Source organism: Candoia aspera, chromosome 6 (genome assembly GCF_035149785.1).
Source record: "Candoia aspera isolate rCanAsp1 chromosome 6, rCanAsp1.hap2, whole genome shotgun sequence".
NCBI lineage: Eukaryota > Metazoa > Chordata > Lepidosauria > Squamata > Boidae > Candoia > Candoia aspera.
Genome location: NC_086158.1, coordinates 25,992,233 through 26,010,042, shown reverse-complemented (window position 1 = coordinate 26,010,042; position 17,810 = coordinate 25,992,233). Strand labels below are relative to the sequence as shown.

The following is a 17,810-nucleotide window of genomic DNA, read 5'->3' as shown; positions in this document are numbered from 1 at the left end:
CACTCTGCCTATAGTTAAGCGTGGTGGCTCGGAGATGCTCTGGGGCTGCTTTGCATCCTTTGGCACTGGAAACTGCAGCTTGTGGACGGCAAGATGGATTCATTGAAGTATCAGGAAATCCTAGGAGAAAACGTAATGCCCTCTGTAAGGAAGCTGAAGCTTGGGTGTCATTGGACCTTCCAACAGGACAATGATCCCAAGCATACCTCAAATTCCACTAAGGCTTGGATGCAAAAGAAGTCCTGGAAGATTCTACAGTGGCCATCACAGTCACCTGACTTGAACTCCGTAGAAAATCTCTGGTGGGATTTGAAGAAGGCAGTTGCAGCACGCAAACCCAAGAATATTACTGAACTGGAGGCCATTGCTCATGAGGAATGGGCTACGATTCCTCAGGAACGCTGCAGAAGCTGGTGTCTGGCTATGTATCTCGTTTGCAGCAGGTCATAACAGCAAAAGGATGCTCTACTAATTACTGAAGATGCTTTCCATGAAGGGGTTGAATAATTTTGAGACTGGAGAAGTCATTGTAAGTTGCATTTTCAGTTGACTTTGGGGACACCACTTGAAGCATTCATTGTGTTGAGCTATTTCAATTGCTTTTGTTTGATTTCTTCATTGCAAACAGCTGAAAATGTACATTTTGACAATCAACCTGATTTGCAATGGGGGTTGAATAATTTCAATTACAACTATATGGGAAGAAGCATTTTGGTGGGCAGCTGGGAGAGGCAGAAATCAGCAAAAATGGTCTTTCTGTCTTCTTCCAATGGGAGCAGTTTGCTGCATCCAACATTCTGTATTCGATCTGCAAGCTTTCCATTTAAACCACCAACTAACAGGAGCAGAAAATATTCTTTTGTAGCCAGTTGGAAGATCTGCTAGTAAACTGAATGTATGATTTATAAACGAGTGAGTCAATTGTGTTACTGGAGTTGACACAGTCCTTTTAATAATTAATTAGAATGTAGTTCCATGATATAAGAAAGCAGGATATACAGTAAATGTACTACAAATAAAATATAAAAATGACCAATTCTGATAAATACTGTAATTTCAAGAAAGGAGATCATGGATTTTTTTCTTTATTCCATGGGTTATGACAGCCTAATTCAATGAACCCTGTCTTCCTACATTGTGTGGATCATATAAATAGCTTACAAAAGCAGTCATTTGTCAGCAATCATGCAGTAACAACTCTTAGAAAAATAAAGTAGCTCTTCTGTATTTCAAGTACAGAATGATGTCTTCTAAATATTCAGCTCAGGACATCAAACTTTTGATATTTGCTGCCAGAAAGAGAAAATATGCTTGCTGTAAACACTGTCTCTGTTTTCCCCCAATGCCTTGACAACTGTTTGGGATTCTGATTTGCAGAATTTCCAGCTAGTATGCCAGTTCAAAGAATATGCTTCCACCTATCTGAAGGATGTCATATTGAGGAAGTCTATATTAAGTTGTCAGAAATCAGTCATTAAAAATCGGAATAGGGTCTTTCCTTCGACATGTGCTTGAACTGAATTTCTCCATTGTATTTTGCATTTATTACTGATCAGGGGGGAGTGGGGATGTTAGTTTTTGAGGTTTTTTGCTTTACAACTTGGCATAATTCAGTGGATCATTTGTTGTAGCTTATAAACAGCTGTAAAACTGCATAATGCCACTATCAACAGAAGGAATATATAAGGCATTATATGGATTCAAGGCAAAGCTCTAGCCTTCATATTGTTTGCCCTTGATAACTACCTTGCATTATTGATGGTATTGTCAGTAGAGGTACTGCAAAGCAGATGTTTGGTTGAAAAGTACATTTGGCATGATGTGCAAAGTTATTTTCTCCTAAAATAATTAATGAGATGTAACTGTGCAAAGCTGAGTGATCTTTGCTGAATAGTTTTGTTTCACTAAGGCTTAAAATAGTCTATAAAGGACTATGAAACAGGCTAAGGTTAATTTCCTTTCCTTCCCTTTTTTGATGGAAACTATTGAAGAGGGGAAATATATATATATATATATATAAATGTAGCAGCAGGTCTGCCCAGAGGGTGAAAAGTTGGAACTCTCAAACCTCTCCTCACAGAAGATCTCTGGGTTTAACAGACCCTAGCTCAGTTCCTGTGTCAGTGTGGCAGCTTGGTAGTTCTCATTGCCACTCCCTGTCTTCCAGGGTGATGCCTTTATCTGAGGTCCTCCGCATCATCCAGCATGTAAAAGAGATAGGATCTGGGCACAAGTAAAAGAGGGGGAAAAATGATAAAAAGAAAATAAATGGCATCACACCACCTTCTGGCCCTATTGGCACATGGTTAGGGAAATCAGCTCTTCATATGCGAGAAGACTAATCTTAGTATTCCTCTTAACTTTAAGTAGCGACATGAAAATGGAGGAAAGAACACAAGCTTTGAAAATATAGGCAGCATCTCAAGAGAACTTCCAATGGAAAAGTTGACTGGCAACCATAAGACTCTTAAGTTAACCGTAAGATTGTGTTGGTTTTTTGTCTAAGATGCATGCTGAGCTTACATAGAGAAAATTTACATCAAAGACAATAAATTAGATTAACATCACATACAAAGTAATCTTCTGCAATATTACTAGCTCTTAATCATGAAGCCAGTTTGGTCTAGTGGTTAAGGCTCCAGGCTAGAAACCAGGAGGCTGTGAGTTCTAGTTCCGCCTTAGGCATGAAAGCCGGCTGGGTGACTTTGGGCCAGTCACTCTCTCACAGCCCAACCCACCTCACAGGGTAGTTGTGGGGAAAATAGGAGGAAGAAGGAGTATTAGGTATGTTTCCTACCTTGAGTTATATGTAAAAAAGTCAGGAAACAACAACAACAACCCTGTTGTTATTTGTTTGTTAATTTAGAATTGTTATAGCCACCCACTCCAGCAGACTCTGTTGTTACCTGTTTCCTGGAATGATCTTACCTCTTAAGCTAAGGTCTCCTTCCTTTTGTGGCTTTTTCTGAGCTTCTTATAAATTACAGCACAGAGCTGTTGCCCATGGACACTAAGGAAAAAGTAGTTGGCAATAGGGGCCACTCCAGGGCTCTATGCCAAGCTGCCTTCAAAATCTGGAGTTAGCCCCATTCAAAACTTTGGTATTTTATTTTTGTTTATATATTTTTATATTTATATAAATATAAATTATATATATTCATATTCATTCCTCTAGCTTTTACTTGATTATCTTTAATAGAAGCAACCCTACAAATAGGACTATTTTGCATGTTGTAGCTTCCTTCTGTAATAGTAAATTGTGTAGTGCAACAGTTTGGGTAGTTTTCTCTACAGATGTTTACTATTTAGTTGAAGCAATTTGTTTCATGTTATAAAGAAGGAAATCATCCCAGACAAGAGAAGAATCTTTCTCACCAGGTTGTAATTAACTGCAACTATTCCATCTAATCTGCCTTTGTGTGGTTGCTGCCTTGGCTGCTGAAAAGGAGAAAATTGCAGAGCAGCTGACTAGGAGCAGAGCTGCTCTTGTAGGGGTCCCACTTCGATTGCCTGGAAAGGAAGCTTGCTGTGGCTACTTTGCCCTTTCCTCACTGTAGAGCAAGATAGGACTAGCACTGGGCCTTAATTTGGTCCTGCAAGGATTGCTTTTGCCTATACAAGACAAAGTAAGCAGATAGATGCTCCCCATTTCACCTGATATGGACAAAAGCATTCTCATATAGAGTAGATGGCATCAGAGGAAGGGGTCATGGAGAGTGTGGCCTCCTTCCTTGAGGTCTTGCCCTTCCCCCATCTTCATTTGGTTGTCCTAGTAAATGGATGGCTAGATACAGCCCCTACACCAATCTAATTCCTTCCTCCCAGGGTAACTCAAGAGATAACTTTTTGTACAGATAGAGAACTATAAACCCTTTTCCTTGGCATTGGGGTACTTGCATGTTCATTTGGTGTAGATTTGGAATGGTATAATTTCATTATAAAAGTGACTTTCAGAAAGAGTTACCTCTTCCTTCTCTTCCACTGTGACTGACTGGATCAAATTTGAAGTGGGTGGGAATAGCTGTTCTTGGCAAGATCCTCCTTTCAGGGACATTCAAGCTGTTGGGTTAGCTGTTTCCATTAACACATCCAGTGGCTGTATAAAAACTGTGTGCCAGCTGAAAATCCCAGGGCACAAACAAAGAAAACTTTTTCTTGGAGATTTGTAAATTATTAAATTGTATTTTTAATTGAAATTATTTTTAATAAGTGCTAATACTTGTTAATTATACGTGGACTTTCCAATATATAACATTTAATGTGTAATATCCAGTCCATTTGAATTCAAAATCACTGCCAGATTATTGTTTAGAGCTATAGACAGCTGGAAGAGTAATAAATATTTGATCAAGGGTGAGTGTTATATTGAATCCATTATTGATGGAGTCTGTATAGAGCTTTTCATTTTGGTGGTGCATAATAGTAGAATTGGCAGTGGAACTAGCCCCATATTACCAATCTTTCAAGGATTGTAGGAGATTTTGAATTTGAGGATGAATGTTTCTTAGTCTTCACATTACAAGCTAGATTAGTTTTAAGGTACTTTCTGTACTCCATTGTTTTTAATTGTATTTAGTTACAACTAACTTCTTTGGATTTTGTTTGATGTATTTCTGTGTAAGTCCACTCTGAAGAATCACTTGTAAATCTTAACTAAATTGAAAGCCATACTGCTTTAATCTTATTACCCATTTCCATTACATGAAAAGAGAAGTGTCTAGCTATAGATTTTTGGAGCCAAGAATACTGAATGTTTGAGGGTTGTCAAAGATAGGAAAGCCCACTGCATCAAATGCTGCTGCTGCTGAATATTTCTGAAATGCCAGACAGACTGGCAAAATCCAAGTTTGGATTCCACTTGAATCTTCCTATGGACAACCTTAAGGCAGTCACTGTTGATGAGTTATAGAATCATAAAGTTGAAAGGGGCCATTTTGTTGTCTGCTTGCAGACATTTCATCACCCAACTAGGTAACATCATCAGTCCTAGTGAGTGTGGGGTTTGCTCCCTGTTTAGTAGCTTGCCCTGCCAGTGTTGGTGGGAGTGTGGTTTTCTCCTTGGTAGTTCCTTGATTAGGGTAGTGTTTTCTGCTTGTTTGTTTGTCTGTTGTCTGCTGTCTGCTGTTAATCCCTGCTTATCTGGGTGTTGGCTGCTGGAGAGGATCTGCTCTTTTTGCTTCCTTCTTAGCTTTTTTACTGTCTCTTTTGAATGGTGCGTAAATGTGGTTTACACCGAGTAGGGGCTGATGAAACACATAATATATCTGTGTTTATATTATATTTTATTGTATTATTATTGAGACTTCTTCTCAAAAGAGAATGAGAGGTGATAAATGAGCAACAATTAGAATAGGCAGTGAAGCTTTATGCTAGACAAGAGAGAAGAAAACAATATTTTTGTTCTTCAATGTCATGGAAAAATTAATGAAATGTGAGAAAGTTAGTTTATTGTTCACTTGTTGATTTAGATAACACACTACAATAAAATGAATTTCTTGAATTATAGACCATTTTGCACAAATATAGTTCAAGGTTGTTAGTGTGATAAGAGCATTGATTGATCAATTGATACTTGTATACAGCTGCAATCTCTGAAATCTGGTAGTGTACAAGGTGGTAAAAGTAACAAAAGAAAAAACCCAAAAAATAACAGAGCCTCAATGAAACTATATTAAACAACACAAGAATAACTGATGCTTACCCATAGTCATTCTGTTTCAAAGGCATGTTGAAACAGGATGGTCTTCAGTCTTGAGAAATGCAACGAAGATCAGTCCAGACAGAGGGAGCCTGTTTCAGGGTGTGTGGGCTGTTACTGAAAAGGTCGGGCATCTGGCCCACAACCTATATACTCTCCCAGGGGGAGGGATCCTCAGCAGAACCTCTTGAGATGTTCAGAGTGGATGAAGAGAATTTTGGCAAGGCAGCTCTTGATGTATCTCTTGCCACACCATATAGAACAAGTAGCACACTGAATTGGATCCAGAACTTTGGTAGCCAGTACAGCAAAAGATGGATGTTACTCTGTAACAGTGGGTTTCCCTTGCTAACACTTACTTGTAAGCCACCTAGAGTCACTTATACAGTGAGATGTGCAGCACATAAATTAAATAAGTAAATAACACACCTTCCAAGTTGTCTTCAAAGGTATGTGATAGAAGTAAAGAATGCATGAGATTAAATGGAATGCTTAGTGAATGGTTAAGTAGGAAGTAAGACAATAATGTGTGGCATCCCTTTGGTTGTTTACTGTGTTTATGTAAAAGGACTATGCATGTAGCAGTGTAAAAAGTACATTGGCTCCATCTTGCCAGCAGATGTGAATATTTTGAAGGATCAGTGGTTGTGATAGGAGCAGCATATGCTTGTCTAGTATCTACCATGCCTTCATATTCCAACAGAAGTAATCAGTGATCTTTTGCCTGTTGTTTGTAAAAGCACTGGTGGAAACTGTCAGTGCCCGTGAATCCATGGTGTAGGCCTAGCTGCATAGGAAGCCTTCAGCCTTGTGGTTATTGCTGCACTTATCTCTATAGCCACATGAGCTATGATTGAAGCATCTCCCTTCTAACCTGAGTTCTGCATCATGGAAGATGCAGCCCAATTCTACTACTGTGCAATGAAGATATAAAATGTCTGCACTTCACCTCAACTGGATCAAATGTGTGAGGTGAAGTGGATGCAAGTGTTGGGCCTTTGCTTACATCTATGCCAACACTTTCTCCCTATATTAATGATTTAGATAAAGAACCATTTGTTCATGAAGGTGGTCTGTAAAGGGATCTAGTAGTCAAGGAGAAATCCATCATCCTCCACCATGCTAAAGAACTTATCATCCAGAGCCATCTACACAATAATATATATTAACTCTACTTTTTGGAATACCTTGCTTCTTGTTCCCTAACGGCTGCTTCAGCCACTGCTCAAGGTTTGTCACTGCCAGAGAGTAAGTGCCTTGCTGTTAGGTGCCTGTTGCTGTGGGAAGGACACCTGAATGATGCTTAAGCTGGTTCTTGAGCTTCTCTGATATTGAAATGTGCTTAGTATCCTTCCTGTTGCCCTGTTTTTGGCAATGATTGTAGGCTACATAATATGTGTGCTCAGTTTAAGCTTGAAATGTTCACATATCACACTGCTCACAAGCTTTGAGTGTGCCTACTTTGGTAGCAGGCACTCTCCTGGACTCACAGCTACTGACAAAATGTTCAGATTCAGAAGAGGACATTCCTCCTCTTGGTCTTTGCCTTTGTTTTGCTAATAGCAAACTGATTTGCTAAAGAATCAGCATTGCCACCTCTTTGTTATATGCCAGGGAAAGAGTCCCTCCCTGGAACTGCTCCCTGGCACAGCCTCGCCACAATTCCAGCTGGTGGCACCACTGTTGCTGCAGGAGAAATAAACATGTTACTCAGATCAAGTCTCCATGCAGCAATCATCCTCTTCCTCTCTTTACTAGCAGACTTTGATCTAGTCCTCTTTCTCACTTAGCCCCTTTTCTATAATTGGGCTACCTCTTTCAGAAATGGCTTGTTTGAGTGGAATTTTTATAAGGAAGAATAGTTTGGATGTACACTGTGTGCACAATTATTCGGCAAGTATTTTGACCATATCATCATTTTTATGCATATTTCCACCTCCAAGCTGTATAAACCTGAATGCTTATTGGATATAAGCATATCAGGTGATGTGTATTTGTGTAACGAGGGAGGGTGTGGCCTAAGGAGATCAACACCCCATATCAAAGTGTGCATAATTATTAGGCAGCGTCTTTTCCTCAGGCAAAATGGGCCAAAAAAGAGATTTAACTGACTCTGAAAAGTCAAAAATTGTAAAAAGTCTTTCAGAGGGATGCAGCACTCTTGAAATTGCTAAGATATTGGGGCGTGACCACAGAACCATCAAACGTTTTGTTGCAAATAGTCAACAGGGTCGCAAGAAATGTATTGAGAAAAAAAGACGCAAATTAACTGCCAAAGATTTGAGAAGAATCAAATGTGAAGCTACCAGGAACCCATTATCCTCCAGTGCTGTCATATTCCAGAACTGCAACCTACCTGGAGTGCCCAGCAGTACAACGTGTTCAGTGCTCAGAGACATGGCCAAGGTAAGGAAGGCTGAAACTTGACCACCACTGAACAAGACACATAAGTTGAAACGGCAAGACTGGGCCAAGAAATATCTGAAGACAGATTTTTCAAAGGTTTTATGGACTGATGAGATGAGAGTGACTCTTGATGGACCAGATGGATGGGCCCGTGGCTGGATCAGTAATGGGGACAGAGCTCCACTTCGACTCAGACACCAGCAAGGTGGAGGTGGGGTACTGGTATGGGCTGGTATTATTAAAGATGAGCCAGTTGGACCTTTTCGGGTTGAAGATGGACTCAAAATCAACTCCCAAACCTACTGCCAGTTTTTAGAAGACACTTTCTTCAAGCAGTGGTACAGGAAAAAGTCTGCATCTTTCAAGAAGACCATGATGTTTATGCAGGACAATGCTCCATTGCATGCATCGAAGTACTCCACTGCGTGGCTAGCCAGTAAAGGCCTCAAAGATGAAAGAATAATGACATGGCCCCCTTCCTCACCTGACCTAAACCCTATTGAGAACTTGTGGGCCCTTCTCAAATGGGAGATTTACGGTGAAGGAAAACAGTACACCTCTCTGAACAGTGTCTGGGAGGCTGTGGTTGCCGCTGCACAAAAAGTTGATTGTCAACAGATCAAGAAACTGACAGACTCCATGAATGGAAGGCTCATGACTGTTCTTGCAAAGAAGGGTGGCTATATTGGTCACTGATATTTTGTTTGAAATGTCAGAAATGTTTATTTGTAAATTTTGAGTTGTTTGTTTATTATTCTCACTTTAACAGATGAAAATAAATGAGTGAGATGGGGGAATTTTTGTTTTTCATTTAGTTGCATAATAATTCTGCACACTAATAGTTGCCCAATAATTGTGCACACATAGATATGCTCCTAAAAAAGCCAAAACCTCACTTTTACTTTCTTAAATATTCAGGTTTGAGGTTTATTAACATTTTGGATTGACCGAGAGCACTGTAGTTGTTCAATAATGAAATTCATCCTCAAAAATACAACTTGCCTAATAAGTGTGTCACAGATGTATCTAGCTGGTCTTAAACTCTGGAAGGTTGGGAAAAAGTGAGCCTTGTCTTAAAACAGAAAAAGGGCCTTATTAAGCAACGTGCATAGATGTAGTCCTTAATTAGTGACTGCCTTGGATAGCAACCGTTCAGTTACGATGGTAATGAAAAAATAACTTTGTGACCTATGCTTGCGTTTACCACCTTTGCAGCATCTCTCTCTCTCAGCCATATGTTTGCCATTACAGTCAGTCAGTACACGTCCTGTGTAAAATGGTAAGCACAGTCACATTTTTTTTTTTTTACTTAGCAACCACTTCACTTAACAACCAAATTGCCAGTCCCAGTTATGGTTGCAAAACAGGATTACCTATATCTAGATATGTGTGCCTATCCAGCAACGTTAGTACAATCGTCATCAGCACCAGTACACCTATAATACCTGATTGTAAGAATTAATTCCCCCAAGGGTTTGGGGGAGACATCAATCTCAAAAGGAGACTGATTTGAAAAGCAAGATAGGAGAAGACAGTGGCGAAAACTTTGTCTAGGTTTTTTCCTTCTGATCAACCATCCCACTGCACTGCTTTACAACTTTTTTTTTAAAAAAGCACAAACTAAAATGGGATTGAAGTTATAGTTTGCCTCAGAAGCAGGCAGTCATACACACCAGCACTGTCAGCAGAAGCAGAAGCACTAATAGGTGGCTCCCTTGCAGCGATTCCTATTTTTTTTCCTGCCTGCCATGACCTTTTTCTGATAGTCATGAGCTCTAGAAAAGCTCCCTCAATGGCTCCTGTATTCTTTAAATGCCTGCTGCTTTGCTCCAAATCCCTACCTTTCAGATGACCCTTCCCAGCCTGAACCAGTAACAATGGGACCATAACTGGCTCCTGGTTCCTGTCCTGGTCCAGGCAGGAAAACTGGAAAGATAACACTCCAGTTGTAAGAGGCAAGAGAGGCCATCAGTCATAGTGCTGTACAGAACCCTTGAAGCAGCAGTCCAGGAAACAAGTATATTTCATTCCATTTCAAGTGCTCTGAAACAAAAGAATCTTCTGTTCTGTGGTCAGAATAAAATGTTTGAAATATGTAGGTTGTGATCTGAGTGCAGAGCCCTTAAAGGAATTATTTTGAGTGTGAAACTATATATATTTGAACTGCTTTGGACTCCTATGTTTTCAGAATGTTTGTTTCAGGCGATTTGAAAAAAGTCGTTCTAATAACATGGGGGTAATTGTTTTTCAAGTAATGGTTATACACACTATAATTCTTCAATTTATCTGACTTAGAAGGGCAGAGTAGATACTACTACTATTTTACATATATAATTACCTAAAACATGGAGGCTAAATAACTACTTAAGGGTTTACAGATATCCCTTACAGTTTATATTTCAGTATTAACAAATTTCAGGGCTATGTCACAAAAGGCTTGTAAAACTCTAGTTCCAACATAGCGTGATTTCTGTTGCGTTAAACCAAAGGTCATCTTGTTTGGCATTAGTCGCACATTTCTACCATCCCCAGCTTAGAAATATAAATTCTCAATTAAAAATTTCACATTAATATGTGAAGTGCAGCTTATACTTACGGCAAAAGTCCATTGATTACATTGTACATAAAAGGAGCTACAAGAATAATATTGGTATTTTATAATCTTAATGTGATTTTTTGGATGCTTAGGGACTTAGTTGCCTATGCTATATGAGGCATTTTTTTCTCTTATGTGTAGTTAGGCAGATTTCTTGCCACTTCACAGTATTTGCAGGGTTGTTTCTACTTAATCTGAAAAACAACTCTTTAGGTTTTTTTTCTAACAGTTTTAATTCAGAGCCATCAAGGCAGATGCTTCTCCCATATAGTTTACCTCAGTTGTTATTGCTAAAATATCAACTAAATTGCTTGTAAAGTTGTGTGTACTAACCTCCTAGAGGAAAAGAAATGTGATTGTGGAAAAATAGAACACAAAAAGGTTTTTAAGCTTCTTTAATCAAAGGCATTGCTATGAGAACGACAGCATCTAAACAAAGCAAGCCTACATAATCCCTGAGGTTCCTGGCATAGAAGAAGCTGTACCTTAGAAAATCTAGTTCAGAATTAGCTCTTTGTGATATTTGGCAAGAGAGGAATCAGAATTGCCATTTGTTGAAGGTAAGATTTCCCAAGGCACTAATGCAAAATCCATTAGCACCAATTACAGCTGCTCAAACCCTGTTGATACTGAAGGGTTAACTTTTTATCCTTTTCTGTTCATATTTGGATGGCATCTTTGGACGAGTATAATCCTGGTGTTAGGCTTTCCTTCATTTTCTTTCAACTATAACCCATTCTGATTGCCTGCACACTGTATGCCATTCTTTGCATTCAGATGAGACTAATTAGTGAAACTTTTTATAAAAAGAGAGGGATTCTTTCATCTCCCAACTGAATTTTGAATCTGAGCCAACAGGTTCTAGGCTGTATCTTGGCAACACAGAGACTACTTGTATCTGGCATAAAAACTACCCTTACTGTGGGGAGTGGGGGGGACAGGGAAATGTCCTGACAGTTATATCACAGTAATGAGAGAAGGGAACTGAGGCTTTGTTAGTATTTTGGATGAGAAAGAGTCTGAGAATAGGCTTGCTACCATCATTAATTTTGGTGAACTTTTTTCTATATGTGTACTTGCACCATGGTTTCTGCTGTGCTTCTGGTGGGATGAAAATATCAATACTGTAATCTCACACTACAGCATCATTGACAAATAGCCACCCAGCCTCTGATTACAACTCTTTAGCATCATTTGTTGAGGCTCTCTTCCTCTTTAATACAGTAGTTCTTACTATTATGAATTGCTTCCTAATGTTTTGCTAGATCTGCTTCATTGCAATTTCTACCCACTGATTCTAGTCCTGTCCTCTGAAACTGCAGAAGCAAATTAGCATCTTAGAGACAAGATACCTGGACTTATCCACATCTTTCCAAGAGTCTTCATTGGGCTTGGTTTCCAGGCAGCTCATCATGGTTCCTCTTTGTGGACATGTTTCAGTTTATCAGTATCTTTCTTACAATGTGGAAAATTTGACATAATTTCTCTAACAGAAACCCGATTAACAAATTACAGTTGAATAACTGTTTCCCATGAAATACAGTCTATGATTGCACTAGAAACCAGGAGACTGAGAGTTCTAGTCCTGCCTTAGGCATGAAAGCCAGCTGGGTGACCTTGGGCCAGTCACCCTCTCTCAGCCCAACTGACCTCACAGGGTTGTTGTTGTGGGGAAAATAGGAGGAGGAAGGAGTATTAGGTATGTTCGCTGCCTTGAGTTATTTATAAAAATAATAAAGGCAGTATAGAAAATAAATTAATTAATTAATGATAAAAAATAATACCCTATTCACCTTATGCTCTATTTAGAATACCCCTAATCCTTTTTATGTCTACAGGTAGACCTCAATTAATGAGAGTAATTGGGACCAGAATTTCCATTGCTAAGTGATGCGGTCATAAAGTGTGACATCATTTGTCTGTGCCACATAGTGGCAACAATTCCAGCACTCCCACTTCCCATTGTTAAGCGAATCCCAAGATGTTATTAAGTGTGACATCATGTGGTCACCATTTGCAACCTCCTGCTGGGTTCCCCATTGACTGCTTGTCAAAAGCCAGCAGTGAAGGTCACAAATGGCGATCACTTGACCACAAGACACCATGACAACTGGACCTTTGAGGACTGATCGTTAAGCGAGGACCACCTGTACTGCCAATTCAAGACCCCATGCTATATTTATTCATTTAATTCATTTATTTATTAAATCAGTTTATATGGCTGCCCAACTCATGAATGCAACTATAGTCCACTTTCCATTTTTAATTTTTGGTAGCTCAATTAAAGCTCCATTAGCTTCAGCTTATTGTTCCAACCTATCAATATCATTCTGAGTCATATGTCTGTTTTCTGTATGGTTAGCTCATCCTCCTGACTTAAGGACAGCTGCAGATTCAGTAGCCACAGAATTTACTCCCTCATCAAAGTCACTTAGCTGACCAGATAATGAAATTTCAGACACTTTGGAATGGCCCTGTACTCTGTTAAAGGAACAATACTGAGGATGGCAGTGGTCCTTTATTGGTGCCAGCTGTATCTGTACCTTCTGAAGGAAAATCTGACAATAGTGTCTCATTTTAGTGCCCTAAGACTGGAGTACTCTATATACCTTATTTGGAATTGCTTTGGAAATTTAACCAGAACCTTAGGCCACAGCTTGAAGAATGTAGAATGTTTCCCCTTAGATTCTCAGCTGACATACATACGTTCTTTTTGGACTATTCAATTCTATGCCTCATTCCCCCACAAAAATCAGTTCTTTGGGGAAGGGAGATTTTTTCCCCCCCTAAATATTGTTTGCAGAGAGCCTGTTTGGTGCAGTGGTTCAGGCATCAGGCTAGAAACCAGGCGACCATGAGTTCTAGTCCTTCCTTAGGCACAAAGCCAGCTGGGTGACATTGGGCCAGTCATTCTCTCTCAGCCCTAGGAAGGAGGCAATGACAAACCACTTCTGAAAAACCTTGCAAAGAAAACCGCAGGGATTCAGCCAGGCAGTTACCAGGAGTCAAAACAAACAAACAAACAAACCCTGACTCAACCTGTTTTAAGCCAGCAAATACTGTTATTTTAGCTGCACAAAGATTTATTTTTGAAGAGTAAAGGTATTTTGATGATGCTCGGAACATTTTGGCACTTCAACTTTCCTGGGCTTTTGCAGCTGCCTGCTAGGAAAAGACAGCTTTGGTGTAAGGAGTTGACACCCCATACACCCTGAAAAATGTTTCACCAAAAGTGCTACATTTACTCTTGTATTGAAGCTGCCATCTTAGTACAGAATTAGAATCCTATAAAATTGTAAGATACTTCTGTCATTTGTACAATTGGTTGGGTTCATAGGAAGCATTTTAACATATGGAAGAAATTACAGTAATATGAAACAGCAGAAACTAGCTAAACATTTGCCTTATTTAAATGTTTAGCTAGTTTCTGCTGTTTCATGTTAGGAGGCTACTACATAAAGTGAGGATTTTTGGAGTAAAATCTGCTCAAGGGGACTACATGGCATATCTGTTTTGCTTTTGTGGGGGAACAACAGAGAGTAAATATAGATGCCTTCTTGGATGTTTTTTTAATTTCCAAGTCTGGCCTACAGTCTTGTGATTTTCTGGTGTTATCCTATCCAAGTATTAACCAAGTCTGATCCTGCTTAGCTTTCAAGATCAGCCAGTGTTGGCTAGGTACCACCACCTGAGCTGGGTGGCTCTCATTTATCTCTAGATATGGTAAGGTTTAAAATAATTACAACTTTGTTCATGTTATTATGATTGTTCCTTCTTAGTGGATCTAGCACAACTGTTTAAACTGGCAGCAGTTCTTCCAGTTTTCAGACACAAATCTTAATCTAAGACCATCAGAAGATGCGAGGATTGGCCATAGGAACAGTTATAAAGCATTCTCTTCCATTGAGCTATAGCTTTCCCATAGCAGATGTTCTGAATTCTTAGTATAACTATTTAAATGCTAATACTCTATATAAAGAGAGCCAGTTTGATGTAGTGGTTGAAGGTACTGAGCTAGAATCCATGAGACTAAATTCTGGTCCACCGGGTGATTCACATTACTTAGATCTCAGCCACCTAGAGGCATTCAGAAGAAATTTCTGCAATGCATGGATTCTACCACATACTTTTACTTCTATTTCTATACTGCCTTTCATTCAAAACTTTTCTCCTTCAGGAGATGAGTATGATGTTTGTGCCATTTGTCTGGATGAGTATGAGGATGGAGATAAACTCAGAATTCTTCCTTGTTCTCATGGTAAGTCGCTACATCTGTTACTTATTGAATTCTTGCTTTGGCGAGGGAAAGAGGTAAGAAAGCAAATGTTGTATATTTGTAAATGCAGCTCTTTTTGTTAGACTAAACTAATAAGCCTGGGTCCTCCAGAATTGTTGTGATTACATCTCCCAGAATTCCCAGCCATCTTGGTCAAAGACACATAATGAGATGTATTACTGTTATAACAAGAACGATTTGTAATGTAATGGTAGGAGAGAAGAAAACTATTCCTATATTTGTACGAATTTCGACAGTGTTATCTGGCTGCTAGGTTTGATCTTAGTATTTGGATTGAAACAGTTGAATTTTAAGTGTTAAATAACAATATGGCTGCATCTAAATTCATATTTCTAAAAAATATGTACTGGCTGACAGTTTGTAACTTCTAAAAGGGATTAACAGAATGGCTGGATTAATTAGACATTGTCTGATGCGGCAGGTCAGCAGCATTTCTTGCCTTCTCAAAACTGTTACGTTATTTCCAGTTTGCATTTTGAAATGATAATCCAAGGAGATCTAGTCATGTGTTATTTGAAAGTATAGATCAATAGCTTGCTTGCAGCTAAAACCTGACACTGCTTGTAGCTAAATAATTTGCTGTAGTGGATTCTGTGTTGTTCACTATCTGTAAATTCCACTATTCTAGCTTTCCACAAACACAGAATTTTGTTGAGCTTAATTTCTTATAATAGCTGAAGTTCGCATATAAATTAGTGCAAGGTGTTTGATTACAGATTTAGGTAAGACCAGGTTCACTTTTACTGTTTGTACTGCATCTTAAGGTTGTAGGCATTATAATAGATATTTTCCACTATCACCTGAAAATGCAGGAATATTCAATGGGAGCAACATCATTTCACATTTCTTAAATTTAGCAGTGACATTACATTGGCTGCTGCTCTGCCGCAGAGGATGTCTGAGCAAGCAAGCACTTCCTTTAAAAAAAAAATACTACAAGTAGCATCTGTGGGTTCTTGAGAAGTGGACTAGCTTCTGTAGAAAAAATGGTATGAAGATGGGTAGGGCAGAGTGCCTTGTGTGTTGTCATAAAACACATGTAAAATTAACCCAAGCTGCCTATAAGTGACCATTTCCCCCAGCCTCCTTTAAATACACCTCTCTCTCTCTCTCTTTTTTCCTGGCAGCCTACCATTGCAAATGTGTGGATCCTTGGCTGACTAAAACGAAGAAAACATGTCCTGTCTGTAAACAGAAAGTAGTTCCTTCTCAGGGAGACTCTGATTCTGAAACAGACAGTAGTCAGGAGGAGAATGAAGTCTCTGAAAATACCCCTTTGCTTAGGCCAATTGCTTCAGTTAGCACTCAGTCCTTTGGCGCATTATCAGAGTCTTACTCTCATCCAAATATGACAGAGTCTTCAGACTATGAGGAGGAGGAGGAGGAGGAGGAGGAGGAAAATGAAGATACTGACAGTAGCGATGCAGAGAACGGAGTGACTGAAGAAAGCATAATAGTCCAGCTACAGCCCAATGATGAACAGGATTACAGAGCAGCAGATACTGTTTGAACTGCAAAGTGAGCAGTGTTACACAAACTCCTCCCCCCAGAGACCTCTAATCTTATGTACCTGTACGTAAGAGAAGTGCATTGCAGCCCTTCCATTGCTTCACTAGAAGCAACTGTTCATATAGCATTCTATATAGTTTAATCTCATTACAGTTTTTTTCTGTTGTTCATTCCTCTTTTGAAGACAAGCATTTTAACGGGACCTCACGATGGTAGTAACGGGGTTTCCACCACTAGAGATAATGCACCTCCCCCAAAAAGGTTACATCAGCATCTTGTTAAAATGAAGTTGAACCAAGAGAGTATGTATATTTTCCCTGCTACGAGGGTGTAAGCAGTGAATTATTCAGTTATTTATTAAATGTATGGTAATGCTACCCTAAACAGCCAGCCAGCCAAAAAAAAAAAAAAAAATACATGGGTGTGTCTGTGAAGGCTTTCCCTAGAAGAACCAGCACCTTTTAAAGAACAAGCTATGCTTGTTCTGTATTCATCTGTCGAGTATTTCCCAATAAAGAGGAATTGGGTCTTTGAGCTCTATAGAGAAGGAATTTGACTGCCTTTTACATTATCCTATTGTGCTTGCCAGGACCAGGTAAAGAAATCTCAACGTGACTTAGCTTAACCCATCTCTAAGGAGATAAACAGGATAACCCACATTCATTGGCACACTTTGCTAATACTCTTTCTTCAGACAGGGATTGGGACCAGTGCAGAAAGAGAACCTCAAAGCGTACCACCTACTAGAGCATTTAATTCTGTGTATGCCATACTTGAAAACAATTTTGTGTGCAGTACTGATTCACAAATGTTTATCTTGTAATAAGAACATTTGAAACTACATTAGCTTGCTAAAACTATGCACACAAAGAAAGCAAACTAAGTATTGAATTTGAAAATGAGTGCTCATAGCTATTTAACAGGATTCGACTTACAGTGTATCATGAAAAGGATTATATAGAAGTGTAACTATGTAAAAAAGAAAAAGTAGCCATGCTTCTGTATAGTCAAGCTACAGGGATTTTTTTATATGGCCTTGTACAGGAAAGTTTGAAAGGATGTTAATAAACAGTTTTCCACTTTAATAGCTGTTTTGCCAGTACGTGTGGATCTACATTAAAACAGACTCTGTGAATTCCTTTATCCTTCATAAAACGGTAATACTCCTTTCCTGCACTACTGGTGTTTAGGCAGGTTTCCAGAAATTTTAATTAGCAGCTCTTACTGTGCTTTTTTATTGTAAAATAAACAACAAACAAATAGCATTCTCTTTATAGAAGAAGCTGCATCTGAGTGGGACCTGT

General features: G+C 39.1%; 1 protein-coding gene across 2 annotated transcripts in view; it reads left to right on the top strand.

Annotated features, from left to right (window-relative positions):
- RNF13 (ring finger protein 13) overlaps positions 1–17,591 on the top strand; it is a 67,013-nt gene extending 49,422 nt beyond the window's left edge. For both annotated transcript variants that reach the window (XM_063306589.1, XM_063306590.1), the window contains 2 exons: positions 14,878–14,958; positions 16,125–17,591. In XM_063306589.1, the coding sequence (XP_063162659.1) occupies positions 14,878–14,958; positions 16,125–16,507 (464 nt within the window). In that variant the 3' untranslated portion in view covers positions 16,508–17,591. The remainder of the gene's footprint in view (positions 1–14,877; positions 14,959–16,124) is intronic.
- The last annotated feature ends 219 nt before the right edge of the window (positions 17,592–17,810 follow it).